General features: G+C 44.3%; 1 protein-coding gene across 1 annotated transcript in view; it reads right to left on the reverse strand.

Annotated features, from left to right (window-relative positions):
- The window catches only part of MYO5C (myosin VC), a 231,607-nt gene extending 210,877 nt beyond the window's left edge, over nucleotides 1–20,730 (reverse strand). Inside the window, exon 1 of the mRNA XM_082256678.1 lies at nucleotides 20,513–20,730. Coding sequence (XP_082112804.1) covers nucleotides 20,513–20,539 — 27 coding nt within the window. The 5' untranslated portion in view covers nucleotides 20,540–20,730. The remainder of the gene's footprint in view (nucleotides 1–20,512) is intronic.
- Between the last annotated feature and the right edge of the window lie 5,441 nt (nucleotides 20,731–26,171).

Genomic DNA, 26,171 nt, shown 5'->3' on the forward strand with positions numbered 1-26,171 from the left:
TAGGGGTCTGCAAGGTCTTAGAGTTAAGCTGCTGAAGATCAATGGTCCACCACTGCCAAGCCAGCTATCCTGAGAGCAGGAGGTTTTTCGATTTGTTTGCAAATTTTTATTGCTGCCTGTTTCCCCACAGGGGAGATTTACCCCTCTGTTTGACCTGCTGATTATGGTCACTGAGAAAAAAAGGGAAATACAGTATACTACACTTGCCCCCAGAACGAGCAATGAGGGGGAATCTTTCAGTGGGGACACCTGAACCAGGGACAACTGTCTACAGGGGGATTTCCCTAACTTTCGGAGATTTGCTCTAACTTCCTGTTGCATTTCTGGGACAGGAAATAAAGTTACATTTTCCCATTGGTACCCAAACAGCAAAAAATAAACTGACAGGGATTTAACCCATCTCTCTCTATATCTAAAACTTAAAAAACAAAGTTATGGCTATGCATGCACTTTATTATTCCAGTCCCATTCTTTTTTCTACTCTGCTTCCAGTCTATTAATCTATTAATACACTTTGTTTGCTGCTCCTCCTCTTCTAGTCGTTGGTTCTATAGCTCTGGTACAATCAAATCTTGTTTAGGCATCGGTGTTTGTCCTAAACCTTGAAGCCCAACTCTGGAAAAGTGTAAAATGATCCCTTGCAGTGGGGCTGCAGGAGTTCATAGCTCATTTTGTCAAAACGACAGGAGAAACAGGTTTATTTACCTGATCCTCTGCTCCCCGGCAGATAGCACTCCCCCACACTTCAGCAGTGGACTGTCCCCTCTGTATGATCACATCCAGTGCAGGGCTACTGAACCTTCTTTGGTCTTGATGTCAGGATCCAAGATCACTGGAATATGGGGGAGAAGAGGCTGTGGGGGTCTAGCTCTGGGGGGTTGCAGTGTCTTAAAAGAAAAACTCCCTGCACTACTTTGATGTGACTTTGAGTCCCATAAACTCTAATGTCGCATGAAAGTCGCAAGTAAGTCACACTGCATAGTTGCAATGGAAGTCGCACAGCAATGGGGTCTCACTAGTGTGAACCAAACCTTAAGCCATGAGCACTCCATCTAAACTTGCCCACTCAGGGCATACCAGTTGAGACTCTACAACATATGCAACTTTGCTTGCCTTTCTTCCCTGTCCATTGGTGTACAATGGCTGCTGAGTGGTGAATCCCCTTCCCACAGCTCATTGGACCAGGAATGACAGCTGACCTCCAGGTTTGGATCCAAACCCGGTTCAGAACAAGCTCATCCATATGTGACATAAGTTGGTTTCAGGGACCTTGGTATGGTATATTGTCCTAAGGGATGGGTATGTTGGCTTGAGGAGGCTTCTACAGCTACTTTGCCTCCTAGCTAGAAGCACTTGTACATTTATTGTTGGGATAACTGTTTGGGCATGTACATTTTTCTTTCCAAGTAAAGTATTATGCTCAATGTATAATATTAATATTGGCACTTTATTTTATTCTGTTCTGATATATAGGATTTCCATCCGCCCGGATTTCACAGACAGGATCGGATCGGATAGCAGCGGGTGTCAGCGGACATGTCTCTGCTGACATCCGCCGCTCCATAGGGCTGCATGGAGCATCCGATCAGGTCCGTCTGAAAAACTGACAGGCGGATCGGATCGGAAAGTCTGTGTGAAAGGGGCCTCAGGCTCATATTTTATATCATAGTAACAGGGTCACTCTCATTTTTTTTTAAAAGTATTATCAGATCCGTATACCAGTGCCAATGGTAATCCCCCAGTAGAGCCATTTTTGGAAAGTTTAGGCATTTGTAGGACACCTGTAGATACTGCCAACCTAGACTTATCAGGGAAATAGCATGTGGACAGTTTAGAAAACATTGTTGGAAAAGCATTTAGTTTCCATCCGTCTAGAGGATTTGATCGGATAGGATCGGATGAGAACGGACAGGTGGTCTGTTCTCATCAGATCTCCCCATAGAGGAGAGCGGGGATCTGACAGCTCCGTCTCTGCACACAGAGCAGAGACGGAGCTGTCATCTGCCTGCTCAGTGTGGGTCGGCGGATCGATCCACCGCTGAGCAGAAAGGACTCCGTCGGGCGCACCGCCCCGTGTGAAAGGAGCATGAGGCACATTATAAATGATAGATCAGTGTGTGCGAAGCACAGGTTGACTCTAACCACCTCAATACAGAGCACTTTTACCCCTTCCTGCCCAGGCCAATTTTCAGCTTACAGTGCTCTCACACTTTGAATGATATTGCGCAGTTGTGTAACACTGTACCACCCATTAGAAATTGTTATCATTTTTTTCACACAAATAGAGCTTTCTTTCAGTGGTATTTAATCACCAATAGGTTTTGTATTTTTTGCTAAAAAAACAAAAAAAGACAGAAAATATAAAAAAGAAAATTCGTTTTTTTCTTTGTTTCCGTTATAAAAATTTGCAAATAAATAACCTTTTTTCATAAATTTAGGTAAAAATGTATTCTGCTACATTTCCTTGGTGAAAGTAACCCAAACCACTGTATATTATTTTGTCTGTGTGAAAGTTATAGAGTATACATATCTACATATCTGAAAATTGATCAATCCTCATATACTCATAAATCTCATTTCTTGAAGCCCGAAAATGCCAGGGCAGTACAAATATGCCCCAAATGACCCCTTTTTGGAAAGCAGACAGTCCAAGGTGTTTAGTAAGAGGCATGTCAGGTTTTTTGAGGTTGTAATTATTTTGTCACAATTTTTTGGAAAATACAGAAAAAAACATTTATATATTTTTACAAATTTGTATTTTACATACTGTCATCGGTGCAGTACTGCATTATCATATAACTAGTGTGTCAGTGATTAGCTGTGTTTGGCCAAAGCTAATCACATGGTACAGATGGGCTATGATTGGACCTGTCTGTACCATGTGATCACTGTGACCATTCCCAGCTAGCAACACAATTGTATATATTCCGCATGAAAGGAAGCCATCCATTGTTTATAACTGTCATGTGATCTGCCGTGATTGATTACCGCAATCACATGATACTGGCAGCGGGCCGGATTAGTGACACAGCCAGCGACAGATCGTGCCGCTGCGTGTCACCTTTTGAGAGGATGCCAGATAACGTCCACTCAGAAGGAGGAAAGTCCCGCCCGGCCAATTCATATACAGTATCTCACAAAAGTGAGTACACCCCTCACATTTTTGTAAATATTATTACATCTTTTCATGTGACAACACTGAAGAAATTACACTTTGCTACAATGTAAAGTAGTGAGTGTGCAGCTTGTATAAGGCCCCTTTCACACATGTGGACCGTTCAGATCCGCCTGTCCATTTTTTTGGCAGATCTGAACAGATGCCCCATGCATCTCTATGGGGCATCGGATGTCAGCGGAGACATGTCCGATACGTCAAATCTGGATGGATGGAAACCCTATTTTCCATCTGTCCAGCGGATCGGATGAGAATGGACAGACGGTCCGTTCCCATCCGATTCCCCCATAGAAAACAGCAGGGACCTGACAGCTCTGTCTCCGCACAAAGAGTGGAGACAGAGCAGCCATCCGCCTGCTCAGCGGGGGATCGGCTGATCGATCCCCCGCTGAGAAAAACGGAATGAGCCAACGGACTCCCCTGTGCGAAAGGGGCCTAACAGTGTAAATGTGCTGTCCCCTCAAAATAACTAAACACACAGCCATTAATGTCTAAACCGCTGGCAACAAAAGTGAGTACACCCCTAAGAGAAATGTCCAAATAGGGCCCAATTAGCCATTTTCCCTCCCTGGTCTCATGTGACTCGTTAGTGTTACAAGGCCTCAGGTGTGAATGGGGAGCAGGTGTGTTAAATGTGGTGTCATCTATTATCTGATATACTGTACACTCACTACTTTACATTGTAGCAAAGTGTCATTTCTTCAGTGTTGTCACATGAAAAGATAGAATAAAATATTTACAAAAATGTGAGGGGTGTACTTACTTTTGTGAGATACTGTATTTATAGCCATACCTTTTTTAGTTATTGATAAGGTAGGGAATGGTTAAAATATAACTAAAGGCAAATACTTTTTTGTTTAGTTTTGGAGAGTGGAGAGGGATTAGACCCCCTGTCAGTTTATATCGCTGTCTGTTAGGGAGTTAGGTAGATTCTCCCTCTCTATTTGTCCTGTTTACCATTACCATTCAAAGTAAAAGTAGAAGAAAAGTAAAAGAAAATCCCAAATTTTGGGTTATCAGAAAATGAATAGAGGTGCAATTTTCCAATGGGAACACTAGTTCTTGTGACTTGGGGGCCCTAAGGGATTCCCTTATTTTGCAGGGAACCCTTAAAGTATGTTTTTTTTTTGTTTTGGATGGAGGGGAGAGGGATTAGATCCCCTTACAGTTTTATTGCTGTCTGTGTTAGGCCCTGTTCACACCTGAGTGTTTTTCAGCTCATAAAAGTCTCATCTCTGAAGTCTCAAAACGCTCAACAAGCAAAATCCCATTCATTTCAATGGTCCCTGTTCACATATGAGCGTTTTGTTGCCTGAAGCAAAACACCTGAAGCTCAAAAAAGTACATGAGCTTCATTTTCGGCAGATTACAAGCGTTTTCGTTAGATGTCAATGCCTCCCTCCAAACACCTGTAAAAAATGCCTGAAAAAAACGCCCGAAAAAAGCCTGAAAGACGCTCAGAAAAACGTCTGAAGATGATACGCTCAGGAGTGAATGGAGCCTAAGGGTCCTTTCACACGGCCGCTCCGTGTGTCCGCAAATCATCCCATCCGTTTGCGGATGATTTGCGGACATAATGTAAGTGAATGGCATTGCGGATGTCAGCGGAATACCATCCGCTGACATCCGATTTTCCTCCTTTCAGTTCTGTTCCGTTTTTTCGAATGGAACAGAACCCTATTTTTTCATCCGTGTAAAAAACGGAAAGGAAGGAAAATCGGATGTCAGCGGTGTCATCCGCTGACATCCGCAATGCCATATACTTACATTATGTCCGCATATCATCCGCAACCGGATGGGATGATATGCGGGCACACGGAGCGGATGACACAAATGTCATCCGCTCCGTGAAAAAAAAAAAAAAGTCCCGCAGCGGACTTAAGCAGCGGAGCGGCCGTGTGAAAGGACCCTAAGGCTCCTTTCACACATGCGGACTGTTTGTCTGTTTTTTATCCATATGTTGACGGATGAAAAACAGACATCAATGCATCTCTATGGAAAAACAGATGTAAATGGATGATTATCGATTAACATCAGTTTACATCCGCTATGTCAACATCTGTTATTTGGAACAGATCAAAGCTCTATTTTTCTTTAATTAAAAAATGGTAGGCCAAAAAAACATATGTAAACAGACAAATGGTCAGTTTTTGCATTGGTAGTGGATATTAAAAAAAAAAAAAAAAAAAACTAATGAAATCATTTAAAAAAATTATGTAAACCTTATCCGTTTTTTCTATGAAAAAACAAGATTGAACAGATTAAATGGTCAACATGTGCAAAAGGGGCCTAAAAAAGAAAACTAAAGCCCCTTTCACATGGGCGCCTCCATTTTGCGGGATCTGCTTGCTCAGCGGGGGGATTTCTCTTCCATGGAACACGTTCACATCAATGCATTTTTGTGCCTCTGCATTTTTGGAAAGGGCCAGGGACTTTTTTAAACGCAAAACACCTCTTTTTTTTTGGTCCAATAGATTTCAATGAAGAAGCAGCAGAAAAGCATGTAGTGCATCTTTAGCGCGTTTTTGACGCGTTTAGCATTATTTAATCTGCCCAACAACAAATTGGCCAAATAAAAGGAAAAAAAAGAATCAAAAATGCAAAACACATCAAAAACACGTCTGAAAACACAGCAAAAAGCAATGCTCAATCGCTCAAAAGCAACATGCATGGATTCACACCTATGCATGTTGCTTTTGAAACTTTTTGTAGTGCTTTTTGCTGTGCTTTCCACATTTTTCTTACCGCAATTTGCCAAGATTTTACTGCGATTTGCGTTTTTTATGCTTTTTTTTGCAATCTTTGTTGTTGGGCAGATTTAAAAATGCAAAATGCAAATTGCAGTAAAAACACACTACATGCTTTTCTGCAGCTTCTACATTGAGGTCTATTGAACCAAAAAAGCACAGTTTTGCATTTAAAAAAAGTCCCTGACCTTTTCCAAAAATGCAGAGGCAAAAACATGCATTGATGGGAACAAGTTCCATAGGAACCCATATTAAAAAAATGTCCTGCATTTTTGCATAAAGCATGAAAAAACGCATTGGTGTGAATGGAGCCTACGTTAGTATTGACGTTAATTCGTTATAAATCAATATCAAACAAAAAGATGCCCTAAATAAAGACACCAAATTAAAAGGAGCACAAATAGAGTTTTGCTTGACATATTGGAGTTGGCAATGGGCAGTAATTACTTTTGGCATAATAAACTGTTCTATAAACAGATCAAAGGAGTAGCCAAGGGAGCAAACTATGCACCAACAGTGGCCAATATTTTCATGAGTAAATGGGAATCAGAGTATATTTTTTCCAACCCCCCCCCAGTGGAGCTAATGGTATATGAAAGATATATTGATGATATATTTATTATATGGGAGGGATCTGAGGACACTCTCGAAAATTCCTCCAACAAATGAATATTAATAAATATGACAATATTTAATATAAGACAATTTAGGCAGATCATGATTTTGCCCACATTCTACGAAAAAAAACTAGATTTATATACAGACACCCACCCACGCTGAGGGACAAAATTGTAAAAAAGTGTCCCAGACCCCCCTAGAAAAATGGTCACTTTCTTAGATCAGGTGGGATTTTTTAAGTGTGGAAAGTGTCTAACAAGTAGAACTTGCAATAAAGAAAAAAAAAAGAAAAAGGCCCATTTACAATCTAACACAACAGAAAAACCCTATGAAATATCCAAATTCATTAGGTGTAGCAGTACACGTCACTTACCTATTGGAGTGTGAATGTGGACTGCAATACCTGGGGAGAACCACTAGAGAACTTAGAGTCAGACTAAGGGAGCATGTAAACAATTTAAAAAAGGGCTTTCAACAACATAGCCTTTCAAACCATTTTAGAAGATATCACAATAGTGATCCCACCAAATTGCTTTTTTGTGGAATAGACCGAGTAGAAAAACACTGGAGGGGTATAAATATGAAAAGAGCCATCTCACAGAATGAGACCAAATGGATATACCAACTCCAAAGTATGCCCCCCAAAGGGTTAAATGTAGAACTTGATGTGAACGGTTTTATTAACAATTTTTGATTATATTATGCCCCATGTGAACATTATAGGATTATAGCCATACTAATTTCTTTATATATACAGACATATTTTTACCATGATATTAGCTATGTATTTCTATATTATACTATAAAACATTTTTTGGGGGGTTTATAGATAAGTATTACTGTGAAATTGTATAGTTGGTAATCACCGGGTTATAAAATGGACATGTATAACACGGTTGAAAAAAAAGTAATTTTGAATGCTTAACCACTTAAGCCCCGGAGGATTTTCCTGCTAAAAGACCAGGGGGTATTTTGCGATTCGGCACTGCGTGACTTTAACGGACAATTGCGTGGTCGTGCGACGCTGTACCTAAACGAATTTGACGTCCTTTTTTTCCCACAAACAGAGCTTTCTTTTGGTGGTATTTGATCACCTGTGCGATTTTTTGATCACGCGCTATAAACAAAAAAAGAGCGACAATTTTGCAAAAATAGCAATATTTTTCACATTTTTTTATATGAAATTCCCCCCAAAAAAAATGTAAAAATCAAAATTTTTTAACATTTTCGGCCAATTTGTTTTATCCTACCTATGTTTGGTAAAAAAAATCGCAAAAAGCGTATTTTTATTGGTTTGCGCAAAAGTTATCGCGTTTACTAACAAAGGGAAAGATTTTTGTCATTTTTGTTGTTTTTTTTTTTAACGCGTAATGGCGGTGATCTACGATTTTTTTTGCGGTACTGCGACATTGCGGCGGACAGATCAGACCCTTGACTGACATTTTTGACACTTTTGGGGTTACCAGTGACATTTCTACAGTAATTAGTGCTATACATATGCACTGTTACTGTAAAAATACACTGGTAGTGAAGGGGTTAACTTTATTTGGGAGGGAGGGGCTGTGTGTGTCCCTAGGGGCGTGCTTTCTACTGTGATTGGCTGTGGCTTGAGCTGTAAGGACACTGATCAATGGATCTACATAGTAGATCCGTGTGATCAGTGTCTTTACACCGAGGAGAATGACAGGCAGCTTGTTTACACAAGCTGCCTGACATTCTCCCTCTCCCCCGACGATCGCCGAGTGACCGGCGGACATCGGGTCCGTGACCGCGCGGGGGGGGTCCGTGACCGCACGGGAGCGGGAGCGCGCCTCCGCGGGCGCCCGCTCGCTCCCCAGACCCTCCCAGGCTAGTGACGTTAATTAACGTCACTCTGCCTGGCAGGGGCTGACCGCCGCAGTAAATCTACTTGCGGCGGTCGGCAAGCGGTTAATACAACCTATGGAACATTAGACATGTAATAGGAACCCCCCAATATGGCATCTAATGATGTATGGCTGAGTAAAATATATTAGAATATCCAAGATAAGAATAGAGTAATATGGGATCCGCCATAGGAGTATAATAAAAAGAATATAATAAAAACAACAGGAAGGAGTAAAAATATCGCAACCACTCGGTTTTCTGGCCACATACAGGAAATTACGTGGGCTCGGAACAGGAAAACATAATTATGGGTGTAGAGGTTGTTGAGCTAATGAAAGGTTTTACCAGGATGGAGGTTTACACACTTCCTGGTGTAAAGAGGAAGTGATGATAGTACATCAGTAGGAAATGATTATACGGGAGTAGAGGGTGGGATTGGGTGTAGTAGGAGGAGCTATTAATATAAGAGGGAACCAGTCAAGAAAAGCCCCAGCTTCCAAAGACGCCCAGTGGGAGGGCGAAACGCGTAAAGCAGGGGACAGAGAAGTGTCGTCACATCCGGTGGTTGGAACGCACGGCGTGGCGGCAGCGCCATCACAACTTTTTAGAATTTTTCATTATCTTGTAAATGTAACTATTTTAAACCTTTAAAAAACCTAACAGTTTCACACTATGGAAACCTTTTCTTTCATCCTTTATAAAACATCTTGCTGAGAGCTTACAACGGAGGGAGAAGGAGTATTACTCATATTTTCCGTGATACTGTAAAAACGCTCTATAGCTCTATCCTATCTCACTGCCGATTATTGATACTGGAGGAGAACGAGGAGTATATCATACACACCCTTTGTGCTGTGGAAAGCACTACATGCAGTTTTACATCATATTGTCGGTAAGTGTAAACCCAGGAGGGGAGCACAAGAACGAGCACTTTTCAAGCACCAAAGAACTTTATATATATATATATATATATATATATATATACAGTGCCTTGCGAAAGTATTCGGCCCCCTTGAACTTTGTGACCTTTTGCCACATTTCAGGCTTCAAACATAAAGATATAAAACTGTAATTTTATGTGAAGAATCAACAACAAGTGGGACACAATCATGAAGTGGAACAAAATTTATTGGATATTTCCAACTATGTTAACAAAGAAAAAACTGAAAAATTGGGCGTGCAGAATTATGCAGCCCCTTTACTTTCAGTGCAGCAAACTCTCTCCAGAAGTTCAGTGAGGATCTCTGAATGATCCAATGTTGACCTAAATGACTAATGATGATAAATAGAATCCACCTGTGTGTAATCAAGTCTCCGTATAAATGCACCTGCACTGCGATAGTCTCAGAGGTTCGTTTAAAGCGCAGAGAGCATCATGAAGAACAAGGAACACACCAGGCAGGTCCAAGATACTGTTGTGGAGAAGTTTAAAGCCGGATTTGGATACAAAAAGATTTCCCAAGCTTTAAACATCCCAAGGAGCACTGTGCAAGCGATAATATTGAAATGGAAGGAGTATCAGACCACTGCAAATCTACGAAGACCTGGCAGTCCCTCTAAACTTTCAGCTCATACAAGGAGAAGACTGATCAGAGATGCAGCCAAGTGGCCCATGATCACTCTGGATGAACTGCAGAGATCTACAGCTGAGGTGGGAGACTCTGTCCACAGGACAACAATCAATCGTATACTGCACAAATCTGGCCTTTATGGAAGAGTGGCAAGAAGAAAGCCATTTCTTAAAGATATCCATAAAAAGTGTTGTTTAAAGTTTGCCACAAGCCACCTGGGAGACACACCAAACATGTGGAAGAAGGTGCTCTGGTTAGATTAAACCAAAATTTAACTTTTTGGCAACAATGCAAAACGTTATGTTTGGCGTAAAAGCAACACAGCTCATCACCCTGAACACACCATCCCCACTGTCACACATGGTGGTGGCAGCATCATGGTTTGGGCCTGCTTTTCTTCAGCAGGGACAGGGAAGATGGTTAAAATTGATGGGAAGATGGATGGAGCCAAATACAGGACCATTCTGGAAGAAAACCTGATGGAGTCTGCAAAAGACCTGAGACTGGGACGGAGATTTGTCTTCCAACAAGACAATGATCCAACACATAAAGCAAAATCTACAATGGAATGGTTCACAAATAAACATATCCAGGTGTTAGAATTGCCAAATCAAAGTCCAGACCTGAATCCAATCGAGAATCTGTGGAAAGAACTGAAAACTGCTGTTCAACAAGCGCTCTCCATCCAACCTCACTGAGCTCGAGCTGTTTTGCAAGGAGGAATGGGAAAAAATTTCAGTCTCTCGATGTGCAAAACTGATAGAGACATACCCCAAGCGACTTACAGCTTTAATCGCAGCAAAAGGTGGCGCTACAAAGTATTAACTTAAGGGGGCTGAATAATTTTGCACGCCCAATTTTTCAGTTTTTTATTTGTTAAAAAAGTTTGAAATATCCAATAAATTTCGTTCCACTTCATGATTGTGTCCCACTTGTTGTTGATTCTTCACAAAAAATTACAGTTTTATATCTTTATGTTTGAAGCCTGAAATGTGGCAAAAGGTCGCAAAGTTCAAGGGGGCCGAATACTTTCGCAAGGCACTGTGTGTGTATATATATATATATATATATATATATATATATATATATATATAAAGTTCTTTGGTGCTTGAAAAGTGCTCGTTCTTGATGAATAAATAAAAGTGAATTCCAAGTGCCACTCTGTGCTCCCCTCCTGGGTTTACACTTACCCACCGATATGTGTATATATATATATATATATATATATATATATAGGTATATATGCACTTTATCTAATGAGACTTCTTATGAATTCATGAATTGATTATGCACTACATATGGATTGTATTGTTTATATAGATTATTTACTAACAGGGTTATAAGTCCCCGTTCACACTAAGGCTCCATGCACACAGGGCGTCATAAAAACGTGCTCCAAAGCTGTTTACATAACGCCGGGAAACAGCAGCTGTAAAAACGTGCTTTCAGTAGCTTTTTCTACTAACGTTATTGCACGTTTGGCCACAGTAGCTGCTAGCAGCGTTTTTTCTGCCTCCATTCAAAATCAATGGCTCCCTACGGGAGCCTATTGATTTGAATGGAAGTCACACCGCAGGTCGGATCAGGATGATCCGACTTGCGGTGCGACCTGCACTGTGAGAATCTTGAGGGGGAACTCCACGCCAAAAAGGGGAAAAAAACGGCGTGGGGTTCCCCCCCAGGGTTCCAAACCAGGCCCTTCGGCTCTGGTATGGAATTTGAGGGTAGCCCCACGCCGAAAAAACGGCGTGGGGTCCCCCCCAAAATCCATACCAGACCCTTATCCGAGCATGCAGTCCGGCATGCCAGGAAAGGGGAGGGGACGAGCGAGCGGCCCCACCCCCCCTGGATCATACCAGGCCACACGCCCTCAACATGGGGGGGGGGGTGGGTGCTTTGGGGCAGGGGGGGCTCTGCACCCCGCACCTCAAAGCACCTTGCCCCCATGTTGATGAGGACAAGGGCCTCATCCCCACAACCCTGGCCGGTGGTTGTGGGGGTCTGCGGGCAGGGGGCTCATCGGAATCTGGAAGCCCCCTTTAACAAGGGGGCCCCCCCAGATCCCGGACCCCCTCCCTATGTGAATGGGTATGGGGTACACTGTACCCCTACTCATTCACCCCATAAAATGCAGTGTATGGAAATAACGACAGGAGACGTTTTGGAAAATTTATTAAAAATCTTCATCCGGCTCTTGTCCTCTCCGGGGGTCTTCTCCTCTCCGAGGGTCTTCTGCTCTTTTGCTGTCCGCCCTTCTTGTCTTCTCCTCTCCGGGGGTCTTCTGCTGTCTTCTCTCCGAGGATCTTCTGCTCTTTTGCTGTCCGCCCTTCTTGTCTTCTCCTCTCCGAGGGTCTTCTGCTGTCCGCCCTTCTGCTGTCCAATCTTCTTGTCTTCTCCTCTCCGGTCTTCTGCTCTTTTGCTGTCGGCTGTCGGCTGTCCTTCTTCCTCCGGTCCTCCTCCGACGACGTCTCCAGCGATTATGCCGGCCTCTGGTCTCTGCAGCTTATTATATAGCCATTAGGGGCGTGGCCGCCAGATGACGTCATCGGGAGACCACGCCCCCTTGTGTCACAGTCATATGTTTTTTGCAGCTTGACGCTGGAGCTCCTGAACCCACAGTTCCTGGGTTTTTTTGGAGCTGTAAAACGCCTATGCCACTTGGAGCTCCTAAAAGCTCTATGTGTGCATGAGGCCATAGAATAACATGGATGGGCGTTCTGCAGCTGCAAAAAAAAACGTCTGACGCTGCTAACAGCAGCTGTAAAAACGTCCAGTGTGCATGAGGCCTAAGGCAACCTGTGAGGCGTCACAGGTCACCGTAGGTCGCCTTCCATAGGGAAGCTGCGGACCCGTTCTAATAGGAGTGACACAAGTCGCTCCGACTTAGAAAAAGGGTCCGGAGCTTCTTTGGGGCGACCAGGAGGCGACCGCCATAGACTTCAATGTTATGAAGTCCGTGCCGGCCGCTCAGAGGTTGCGGCGGGCTGCTCGCACCGCGACCTCGGAGGTCGCCCTGGGAAGTAGCGTCGCTCGTATGTGAACGGGGCCTAAAAGCAGTGCTGACTTTTTCCACCTTTTATATGTTCATGGAGTATTATCACTTTTGGTGTCAGCTGTAGCTCTCTTAACCGGTTGCCGACCGCCGCACGACTATATACTGCGGCGGTCAGCCCCGGCCAGGCAGAGTGACGTATCGGTACGTCACTCGCCTGTCACTGACTTGCGAGCCTATCGCGGGCGGGCGCGCGCCCGCCGAGGCGCGCGCCCGCCGCGGCTCGTTCACAGGCAAGTCAGTGCGTGTGACCGGCGGACTCGATGTCCGCCAGTCACACTGCGATCGCTCCTGTGAAGGGAGAAAGACAGAGCAGCTTGTGTAAACAAGCTGCCTGTCAGTTCTCCCTGTGTAAAAGTGAAGATCTGTCCGTTCTACTATGTAGAACGGTGGATCTTTACTTTTACACCAATAGGAATGTCCCTACACAGTTAGAATAACGCCCCTAGGACACACTTAACCCCTCCCTGTCCAATAAAGTTAACCCCTTCCCTGCCAGTGTCATTTTTGCAGTAACAGTGCATATGTATAGCACTGATTACTGCAGTAATGTCACTGGTAACCCCAAAAGTGTCAAAAATGTCAGTCAAGGGTCCGATCTGTCCGCCGCAATGTCGCAGTACCGAAAAAAAAATCGCAGATCGCCGCCATTACGCGTTAAAAAAAAAACCACCAAAAATGACAAAAATCTTTCCCTTTGTTAGTAAACGCGATAACTTTTGCGCAAACCAATCAAAATACGCTTTTTGCGATTTTTTTTTACCAAACATTGGTAGCATAAAACAAATTGGCCGAAAAATGTTAAAAAATTTTGATTTTTACTTTTTTTTTGGGGAATTTCATATAAAAAAATGTGAAAAATATTGTTATTTTTGCAAAATTTACGCTCTTTTTTTGTTTATAGCGCGTGATCAAAAAATCGCACAGGTGATCAAATACCACCAAAAGAAAGCTCTGTTTGTGGGAAAAAAAGGACGTCAAATTCGTTTAGGTACAGCGTCGCATGACCGCGCAATTGTCCGTTAAAGTCACGCAGTAAAAAATCGCAAAAAAACCCCTGGTCCTTTAGCAGCCAAATCATCCGGGGCTTAAGTGGTTAAGCTGGATACACACTATACAACTTTTGTTGTTTGATTTCCTTTAGATTTACGCCTCGTACACACGCACCGATTGTTGGCCGACCGATCGGCCGTCTTTTGTCCAGTGTTGTTGTGTTGGTTGAAATGTGCTCTAGACTGCACACGAATTTTTTTCGGCCAATAACAATCAACTGCAGAAGTGATGTCATGTTCTGGTTTACTTTCCCTGTGTTTTTTCTTCTCTGAGCATGCCCAGTCTTGCTCATCTGACTTTTGTCTGCCGAAATCTGAACTGACTGACGAACAATCGGCCATTCTGTTGACGGCCAACAAAAATTTTATAGCCTGCACACCAGATTTTGTTCGGCCGAAAAGTCGCTGTCGGTTGTCGGAAGCATCATACTAACAAATCGACAATCGGCCGATCGGACGTTGGCCGAAAATTCACGACCAACAATCGGTGCGTGTGTACGAGGCTTTACATTCAATTATGTAGTGTAAGGGCCTGCCAGATTGCATACAAATTGAAAGTGTTTAGGTTTGACCTCATATTATATGGTTTTGGTAAATCTAAAGGAAAAAAATCTAAAGAAAGTTGTATAGTGTGTATCCAGCTTTAGACATGTATTTAAAGTAACACACACATTAAGCCAATTGCACTAATTTAGCGCGGTTATATACACACAAACATCTGTTTTTTGGAACGGATCAAAGCTCTATTTTTCTTCAAAAAAAGAACGGCCGAAAAAACAGATGTAAACGGACAAATGGTCAGTTTTTCCATCAGTTTTTGCATTAGTAGTGGATATGAAAAAAAAAACCTGATGAAAAAATATGTAAACTTCTGTGAAAAAACAAGACTGAAAAGATGAAATGAATGGTCTGCAGGTGTAAAAGGGGCCTAAAAAAGAAAACTAAAGCCCCTTTCACATGGGTGCCTCTGTTTTGCGGGATCCGCTTGCTCAGGGGGGATCGCTCTTCTGATTCCCGCTATGCAGGTGGATGACAGGTCCATGTCCGCTCACTGTGCAGAGCGGAGACGGACACAGTCAAACTCTCCCCTATGGGGAAATCGAGTGAAAACGGACCGCTTGTCAGTTTTTACCCGATCCTATCCAAGCCGATCCGCCAGACGGATGGAAAATGGAAAATATCCATCCATTTGGATTCTTTGGACAGGATCGCATATCGGACATGTCGGCGCTGACATCCGCTGCTCCATAGGGGTGACTAGAAGGTCCAATCAGGTCCGCCTGAAAAACTGACAAGCCGACCTGATCAGACCGCCCGTGTGAAAGGGGCCTAATGCACCCATCAGATCTAAGGCTCAGTTCACATGTTTTTTCCTTCTCATGTTGGATTTGCGGGAGGGGGTGGGGGGGATGTGGTGAGTTACTTCTCATGTTGGATTTGCGGGAGGGGGTGGGGGGGATGTGGTGAGTTACTTCTCATGTTGGATTTATGGGAGGGGGGGAGGGTTGGGGGGTGTGGTGAGTTACTTTTCATGTTGGATTTATAGGAGGGGGAGGGTTTCGGGGTGTTTGCAAGTTACTTCTCATGTTGGATTTGCGGGAGGGGGTGGGGGGATGTCGTGAGTTACTTCTCATGTTGGATTTATGGGAGGGGTGGGGGGATGTCGTGAGTTACTTCTCATGTTGGATTTATGGAAGGGGAGGTTTCAGGGTGTTTTCAAGGTACTTCTCATGTTGGATTTGCGGGAGGGGGGGGGATGTCCTGAGTTACTTCTCATGTTGGATTTATGGGAGGGGGGTTGGGGGGTGTCATGAGTTACTTCTCATGTTGGATTTATGGGAGGGGGGTTGGGGGGTTGGGGGGTGTCATGAGTTACTTCTCATGTTGGATTTATGGGAGAGGGGGGGTTGGGGGGGTGTCTTGAGTTACTTCTCATGTTGGATTTATGGGAGAGGGGGGGTTGGGGGGGTGTCGTGAGTTACTTCTCATGTTGGATTTATGGAAGGGGAGGTTTCAGGGTGTTTTCAAGGTACTTCTCATGTTGGATTTGCGGGAGGGGGGGGATGTCCTGAGTTACTTCTCATGTTGGATTTATGGGAGGGGGGTTGGGGGGTGTCATGAGTTACTTCTCATGTTGGATTTATGGGAGGGGGGTTGGGGGGTGTCATGAGTTACTTCTCATGTTGGATTTATGGGAGAGGGGGGGTTGGGGGGGTGTCTTGAGTTACTTCTCATGTTGGATTTATGGGAGAGGGGGGGTTGGGGGGGTGTCGTGAGTTACTTCTCATGTTGGATTTATGGGAGGGGGGGTTGGGGGGTGTCGTGAGTTACTTCTCTTGTTGGATTTGCGGGAGGGGGGATGTCGTAAGTTACTTCTCATGTTGGATTTATGGGAAGGGGGGTTGGGGGGTGTCGTAAGTTACTTCTCATGTTGGATTTATGGGAAGGGGGGTTGGGGGGTGTCGTGAGTTACTTCTCATGTTGGATTTATGGGAAGGGGGGTTGGGGTTGTCGTGAGTTACTTCTCATGTTCGATTTATGTCAGGACTGGGAAGCTGCAACAGTTAACATTTTTATGTTTGGGTTTATCAATAAAACAATACAAATGGTAACAGTATTGGTTTTAGACACCATCATCCTACCTAGAAAAGTCCCACTCCTTGCTTGGATTTCTTGTTCTCTCCTATAACAGGGATGTTGGTATACTCCATATGGGAAAACCCTATAGAATCAACGTATGGGTGAATTTCCTGCTGCTGTCAATCAAACTCAGTTAGCCAATCAGGAGAGAGAGAGGGTGGGGCCGAACCACAGCTCCATGTCTGAATGGATACACAGAGCTGTGACTCGGCTCGGGTGCCCCCATAGCAAGCTGCTTGCTGTGGGGACACTCAACAGAAAGGAGGGGCCAGGTAAGTATAACATGTTTGTTATTTTAATAGAAAAAAAAACAAGACTTTACTATCACTTTAACCACGTGCCGACCAGCCGCTGTACTTATACTGCGGCAGTTCGGCTCTGTTGCGCAAAACGACGTACTTGTGGGGGCACACGCGATGTCCGCCTGCCACCCGCAATCACTCTCTGTGGAGGCAGAACGACGGTATAGCGTTGTAAACACGGCAGACCGCTGTTCTGTCAATAATAAACACAGGGATCCTGTGTTCCTCTTATTTAGGAACACAGGTCCCTGTGTTCATGCAGCAAGCCCATCCCCCACACAGTCAGAGAGCACCCCCTAGGGACAAATTTAACCCTTTGATTGCCCCTGGTGTTAACCCCTTCCCTGCCAGTGTCATTATTACAGTAACAGTGCATATTTTTAGAACTGATTACTGTAGTAATGTCACTGGTCCTCCCAAAAGTGTCAGTTAGGGGTCCAATCTGTCTGCCACAATGTCGCAGTCCCGTTAAAAATCGCTGATCACCGCCATTACTAGTAAAATAAATAAATAAATAGAAATGACATAAATATTTCCCCTAGTTTGTAAACGCAATAACTTTTGCCCAAACCAATCAATATACACTTACTGGGATTTTGTTTTACCAAAAATATGTAGCAGAATACAAATTGGCCTAAAATGATGAAGGAATTTGATTTTTACATTTTTTTTATTGGGAATTTTTTATAGCAGAAAGTAAATAATATTGTTTTTTTTTTTTTTTCCAGAATTGTCGCTCTTTTTTTGTTTATAGCACAAAAAATAAAAATCACTTGTGATCAAATACCAGAAAAAGAAAGCTCTATTTTCGGGGAAAAAAGACATCAATTTTATTTGGGTACAGCGTCACAGGACCGCGCAATTGTCTGTTAAAGCAACGCAGTGCCGAATCGCAAAAAATGACCTGGTCATTAGTGGGTAAAACCTTCCGGTCCAGAAGTGGTTAAACCCAAAACTAAAAAAGTCATATATTGCAGCTCACCAATTATTAGATGTAGTGGCTGCATTCGTTTTCTTTTCTTTAGCTTTTCTCCCTCTGTTTCCATCTGATGATCAGGCCAGTAACACACCTCAGGTATTACAATGGCCCCAGACTGGATGAAGGAGCAGAGGAGGCACAGCAAGCATCAGCATTAACAGCCTGGGGGGAGTTTTAAGTGTATTAGCAGATTTAAGTACACTAACTTACTGAAGCCAAATTTGAGCTAAAACTTTACAACCAGTTACAGCAAACCTTTTTTTTTCCTTTTGGGATAAAGTTTTTACATGAATAAAAAAAAGCTGATCATTTTAAGTAGGGATGCAACAGTGCTGATACTAAGCATTTGCACATGTACATGTGTTCATACAAATACTCCGATACCTTCAAGTGTGCGATTTGTCATGCAATTTGACACTTCAAATCCCCATGACAAGTCACATCACATTGCCCGCAATGGAGCCCTTCCAATTGTTGCCTCTCAAGTTGCAGCGACTTTAAAAAAGGTTCCTGCGCTACATTTTTATGTGATTTCTTTGCGACTTGCATTGACTTCTGTTAAATGAAGTTGTGAGCTGCAAAGAAATCGGAGGTCCAAATTGCACTGATCAGCAGCTTAGAAATTGTGCTGAAGTAGAGCAATTTCAAAGCTGCACCGGTGTGAAGGGGGGCTATCAGAGGTCAAACTAGGTATTGGTAATTGGTATCAGTGAGTACTTGAGAAAAATTATCGGTACTCGATCTTAAAAACCTGTTATCAATGCATCCCTAATTTCAAGCACCCCTGCCAGAGTTAGCGCTCTTTCACACGGTCCGCCTCCGTAGGCGGATCCGTGCTGCTCAGCGAGGATCGATCCGCAGATCCCCGCTGAGGTTGCCGGATGACAGCTCCGTCTCCGCTTGCAGTGCGGAGAGGGAGGTGTCACAGCTCCCGCTGCTCTCTATGGGGGATCGGATGAGAGCGGACCGCCTGTCCGCTCTCATCCGATCCGATCCCTGAACGGATGGAAAAATAGGGTTTCCATCCGTCCGGATTTCACAGACAGGATTGGATACGGATGGCAGTGGGTGTCAGCGGAGGTGTCTCCGCTGACATCCGCTGCCCCATAGAGCTGCATGGAGGATCCGATCAGATCCGCCTAAAAAACTGACAAGCGGATCTGATCGGACCGCCCGTGTGAAAGAGCCCTTAAATGGTTTGTCTCATCCATGTAAACTGATACATTCTGCTGGAGAGCTTGTGTTTCTGAAAAACAACAGATTTGCTGGGTGGATCACCAGATGAAAATAGAAGAAAGCCTAAAAAAAGAAAACGAATGCAGCCATCACATCCAAGAATTGGTAAGCGCTAATATAATAAATGTTTGGTTTAATATGACTTAGAAGTCCACCTTAACAGTCAAATCCCCTGCATCTATAGACATCCATGATCTAACACTGACCCATCTAGCCCTGTAAAGAAGAAATCAGTATACTTATCTTTTCTGAAGCCGATCCGATCCGACCCCAAGCTGAGCTGTCAGCGGTGGCTTGGCTGTGTAGGTGGGTGCAGAGGACACAACCGACAACAGAAGCCCCATAGTAAGTCTATGGGTGACATCACTCCCCATTCATTTCACAGCCGTTGTCGTCCATGTCCTCTACAAAGCTTCCGCCGCTGAAGACTGAATCGGATCGGCTTCAGAAAAGATAAGTATACTGATTTCTTCTTTACAGGGCTAGATAGGTCAGTGTTAGATCGTGGAGGTCTATAGATGCCGGGACTTTAGTTTAGGGTGGACTTTTTCTTTGAACCCACTTTTAAAAAAGTGAGGACAGGCACATTTCTTTATTTTATGAATGAAGAGACTTTTTCAGTGTTCTGCCATCAATGCTTTTCCCTGTCCATCAGCACAGTGAGCTGCGCATGCATGGCTCGGCGTACATTTACGGCACTCGCTGCGTGCCGCGGTGCTGCGACTGCGGTACACATACGCGGCAGTGACATCACAATGTGGGGATTCAAGCAGCCGGAACCTGGAAGGAAGACCGGGTAAAGATGGAAGCATGGGGGACCGGGGGAATCGCTGGGGGGGGGAGGGGCACATTATACCAGACCTGGGGGCCATGGAGGTAATAAAAAAGACATTAGTAGAGATTGAAGAGAAGATGTAGTGCAGGGATCCACACCATATGGATACAAAGTATACAAAGTATAGAGCTCACAATACAAGGGATCTCTGGTACAAAGTATAGAGCACACAATACAAGGGATCTGATACAAAGTATAGAGCACACAATACAAGGGATCTGATACAAAGTATAGAGCTCAGGGATCTATTCTACTCCCTACTCTACAGGAAGTCACAGAACTTCTCCGATCTCTTACATTGTTTCCAATCATCCCGAGGAATAACTGATGACGATACAGAGATCGCCGGCTCCCCTATGACGTCATCGCCCGGTGATCACCCAGCAACCCCCTTCTCAGTTCCCCCCACGGTCCGATCCTCGGGGAGAGGAGACAATACCTGAGTGTAGAGCTCGGCCAGAGCCATGATGCCCGCAGGGTAGACGGTCCGCCCGATCCGCTCTTCCCCCGCCTTGTCCCCGGTTAGTCCTCGGCAACGATCGGTCACTCATTCACTGGTTGCCCATTGGGTGCTCGGTGCGCGTTCATGTCCGCATTGCCTGCAGCGGAGAGACGTGCCCGCGCTGCACCTGTCCCGGCCCGGGAGCTGAGCAGGTGGGCGCGCCCTGTGGGATGACTGTACAGTGAGCGGGGTGTGACTGTCACAGGACTCCTACACTACCGATGGAGGTCCATCCAGGGACCTGGACTAGAACCGGCCTATTAATCAATCAATCTGGAGGTCCATGGACCCTGGACTAGAATGTGTTCACTACAGGGGAACCCATCATATCATCTGGAGGTCCAAGGACCCTGGACTAGAAATTGTCAACTCCAGGGTAACCCTTCATCTAATCCAGAGGTCCATCATGGACCCTGGACTAGAACCTGGCTACCCCAGGGGAACCTCTCATATAATCAGGAGGTCCATGGACCCTGGACTAGAATGTGTCTACTCTAGGAGAACCCTTCATATAATAAGAAGGTCCCAGGACTAGAATTTGTCAACTCCAGAAGAACCCTTCATCTAAGTTGGAACCAATATGGACCCTGGACTAGAACCTGGCTACCCCAGGTGAACCCTTCCTATATAATCAGGAGGTCGGTGGACCCTGGACTAGAATTTTCCTACTCCAGGGGTACCCTTGATTTAATCTGGAGGTCTATGGGACCTGGACAAGAATTTGTCAACTCCAGGGGAACCCTTCATCTAATCCAGAGATCCATCATGGACTCTGGACTAGAACCTGGCTACCCGAGGTGCACCCTTCTTATAATCAGGAGGCCCATGGACCTTGGACTAGAATGTGTCTACTCCAGGAGAACCCTTCATATAATGAGAAGGTCCCTGGACTAGAATTTGTCAACTCCAGGAGAACCCTTTATCTAATCTGGAGGGCTATTATGGACCCTGGACTAGAACCTGGCTACCCCAGGTGCACCTTTCTTATAACCAGAAGGCCCATGGACCCTGGGCTAGAATTTGTCTACTCCAGGGGGACCCTTGATATTATATAGAGGTTCATGGGACCTGGACCAGGATGTGTTCACTACAGGGGAACCCTTCATATAATCTGGAGGTTTCTGGGACCTGGACTAGAATTTGGCAAATCCAGGGGAACCCTTCATCTAATGCAGAGGTCCATCATAGACCCTGGACTAAAACCTGGCTAGCCCAGGGGAACCCTTTATATAATCAGGCAGTCCATGGACCCTGGACTAGAATTAGTCTACTCTAGGAGAACCTTTCCTATATTGAGAAGGTCCCTGGACTAGAATTTGTCAACTCTTTTCTGCTCAAGAAGAAACCCTTCATTTTATCTGGAGGTCTGGGATACCTGGACTAGAACATCCCAATTTGTCTTCTCCAGAGGAACCCTTCATATAATCTGGAGGTCTGAGGACCCTGGACTACAACTTTCCAATCTGTCTGCACTTTACATAGTCTAGAGGTGTCCCCCCCCCCCCCCATAATAAATGATCACATCTACAGATCAGGGTACATTAGCATACTCAGTAAGGTTTCATTCCTACTAATGTAGTTCATGAACGTGCCACAAAATCATGCAATTGTGTGTGCATGAAAAACGCATGTCATTCTTGCGATGCCATTCATTGTTAATGACTCCCCAAACGCTGCAATCAAAACACACAAACAAAAAAAGAAAACACATACCAAACACACAACGCTTGAAGCTCAATTTGAGGCATGTGCTTCTTTGCCACATTATTTGTGTGCACCGCATCCCACTGAAATGAATTGAAACGCCCAATGCATGAAGCATGAAATCAGCTAAGGTTACATTCACAGTCGTTTTGCCATGGCACAAATGGCAGCGGCAATAATCTACTGACTCCTGCTGTTGTATTTGACACCTGTGAGTGGCTAGCTGTGGTCACTAAGGCAGTACACTTCAATGAGTTCTGGTGCTCCATTCTTCTACCTCTGTCACCTCCTTTTTTTTCTGTCTCCTTCTCTCCATTTGGTAGCGCATAGGTTTATTTCTATATATACACTTCAATGACAGGTTGTTGGAGGCTGCAGTTGTGGTCATTCACACAAAGTGCATCCAGCAGAAACCATTGCAGATAACCAATGGCTGTACGATCACCTGCAGCGCCAGCCGCTGACAACCGGTTATTGAAGTGAATGGGCTCAGGAGGCTGCAGCTAGCCACTCCCAGGTGTCAAACACAGCAGCAGAAATCAGTAAATTCCTGCTGTTGGCATTTGCACTATGGCAAAACGCCTGTGCAAATGTAACCTAAATTGTATGATAATTTACCCTTGTGGCTTTGATTGCAATCCAGTGGGGGCGGTTGACAGGCCGACTGGAAGCATTTGTCTTCTTGGATGCCCGTTTTATCCTAGAAATCCCGAAGCACCATGCTGCAACCACATGCATTATATGTGAGGGTGGTTGTGATGCAGTCCTCTGCTTGAATGGTCTAAAACATTTCAACTTACACCCCCAAAACATGCTGGAGAACATTCCACTAAATGAAATAATAAAGCAGAGAGTTGCAGGGGAGTACATACAGGGGTCGCAATTGCGACTTGGCCTCCTGTACACCTGGATTGGAGGGGCGACAGGAGCAGCATATAGAGGAACAGATCTATCGCCTCCATTTTCCTCCTGCAGCTGTCTACATGCGTTGGGCTGCCCCTCCTATCCACCTCCTGCTGTGAGTGGGTCCCGGTGTGAACCCCCCCACCCACATCCCGCCTCTCTTATCCCGCTGGCTGCTGCAGGGGTTGCTTTCAGGATGGAGAGCAGGGAAGGGGCTGGTAATTGTGTCATTTACCAGCCCCTTCCTTGTCCTAATGAATAGAGTCAGTGATCCGTAGCAAACTGTGCTTACTATGCTTCAGTTAGTGAATTAATAGGAAGCTCTGTAAAGAGCTATTCCTGTCCATTCATTCTGTGCTGCTGAGGCTGCAGAGATGGAGAATCTCCCTTCTTTGTCTCAAAGGTGAAACATCAGAGGTCTGTTCAAACCCCTTATATTTCTCCCAACAGGGCCCCTAAAAAAAGTGTAAAAAATACTAAAAAATATAATTGCAAAAAAAAAATAAATAAATAAAATAATGTTAAAAAATAAAAAAACGACTAAAACCAGTGACAGAAATTCACAAAGGTCACGCTTGCGACCAGGCACTGGTGTTGAGCCACCATGGGGTGGGGCCCTGTTCAGGGGTCCTTTTAGGTTTCTTGCATCGGGACCCTGAAGGTTCTAGTTCCGCATTTGTCAAGAGTTCAGAAGTTATAGGAAAATGGTAGCAGGTTAAGAGCTTTTTTTCAAGTGAGATTCACCTCTAAAAGTGAAGATTTGCTGTTTAGAAACGTTAATTGTGCCTAATTGTCTGGAATTCCTCTGTAAAAAAAAATAGCAGTGTCCTTCTTGGTATGTGAATGTACCTAGGAGCTATGGTTACCAAATCCTACAGGAGGACTACATAATAAAGGGGAATGTATATAGCTGGGGAATGTTCATAGCTGATGAATTCCTGAAAACTTCTAGAAGAAACAATTTCCTGGTCCCCTGCTTCATGCTGTGCTTCCTCCCACTGACACAGGATATAGTAGTGACATAGGGGCCAGTAGATTAAACCAAAGAGGGCAGCAGGAGGCCAGGATATTAAAGCTCCTAGAAATGTCTTCGGAGATTGGCAGCACATGCAGCAAGAGAGAAAACTATTTAATCTCTCCTTAACAGGGAAGAGTTTCTTTTTAATGTTATTTTAGCAGCAGAGTTACTTCAACAGAACTATAAGAAAAGTAAACTACAGCAAAAATAGAAAGGAGGGTTTGGGGGTTGGAGTAGGTACAGAGACAGGGTTAGGGTGATGTTAGGGGGTTGGGCTAAAGAACAAAGGAATAACAAGGCGGTAGAGGCCTGGGTGCTAAACGTGGAGCAGAGTTGCCATCAGCATATCCTAAATGTATAGTTTAGTGGGTACCTGCTCTATCCCTGGGAGCAAACCCATTTTAGGTGAAACGCGTCTGGGCAGTGTGGTTTTTCAGATGGAGACTGTGATGGTATTCACCGTCACTGGAAGTGAAAAACAGAAACTTAATGGTTTGAATTGCTTCAGGTGGGACAGTAATATTTGTCAGCAATATCTTCATATACAAATATGAAGATCTATTCCCACTTCACACTGGGAAACTTAGACTGTTGTAGACCATTGCCATGAAGTCTGAATCCTAAATAATGTGTGTATTCCATGTCCCTGCATGCCAGACAGGCTTCCCTATTGTTTGTGTATTGAAATGGAATGTGGATTGTGTCTGTCCCATTGTTAAATGTTAATGACCTCACATTGTTCTGTCCAGATGGCTAGATAATTAGTTTAGGTTAATTGTGTTCCTGTATACACTTTCATCTACATAGGATAATGTAATCAGGCAGAGGGGAGGGATTATGGGAGTGTAAAACTCTGTTTCTATTGGATTGTGAATGTCATGCCATGTTCTCCACAAGGTCCACCTGGGCGGTAACCTTGTGGGGGAAAACTGTATAAAAGTCTGTTTCTTGTTCAATAAAGTTTGAGTTATACTTCACCCTCAATCTAGAGTCCTGTCTCTCATTGGGGAAATATGCTACAAGGGATTGCTATGTCCCTCATACTCCCTTGGATAACCCCTAAGCTCTTGTAAGAGCTTGTGTAAGAGCTTGTTCTTGTTCCCGCTTCACTCTCTGGGAAAAGAGAGGTTCACCCATGGGAACCTGGAGCCTTGTCGTAGGTCCAGGGTGGGTAGGAGACAGCGAGACCCCAACCAAGCTGCAGCAGTTCGTGGGGTCTGACGTGGTTATGGTGTCTGGTGGAGTGCTTGGAGCCCTCGGGAAGCACTAGGAGCATCCGTCAATGGAGGTACCAGGTCGGGGTGCAGGTTGATCCATTACAGAGACATCATGTATGTATGCAGCTATCTCTCTTTTTTCATGGAATATAGCAATAAGTTGATTTAAATACAGAATCTAGTTAATGTTTCCCAAGTTGGATCAGATACGGCTCATTGGAGTCAGCACCATAATAGCCTGTGAAAGAGAAGTGGAGGAGACTTGGAGCGGTGATACACATCATGCAGTATACTTTATTGGATTCAATATTTCTTTTAATGCCAGCCAGCAAACCAAGCCTTGTAAAATTTGGCGTATTGTATTTGACATTTCCTCCATAAGCCGGTATGCAACATACATTTCCTTAGAGGTAGAAGAAAAGGAATGTGAGAGTCTTACAGAGGCTGATCAATAATTTGGCTCAGTGGAAAAAGAGCAGTTCAGGAATATGAAATTAAGGAGGAACTCTGTGCAATAAAATATGTTTCCATTAGACTACAAAGCCTCCCCCCACACATTTTCTATCTGTCGGCTGGGTATTAAACTAGTTGGTTCAGACATCATAGCCACACAGGGCATGCAGACATAGTTTGCCTACTATGCATCACTGCATGTAGACCTAAAGGAAGGGTAAAGAGCCTCCAGACTCTGCTTTGGTCCAGCGTGTACTGACCTAGTCAGCAACAGGTGTGGGTAGCTGTGTGCCAGCCTTAC

Source organism: Pelophylax lessonae (assembly GCF_965119305.1).
Source record: "Pelophylax lessonae genome assembly, chromosome: 4".
NCBI lineage: Eukaryota > Metazoa > Chordata > Amphibia > Anura > Ranidae > Pelophylax > Pelophylax lessonae.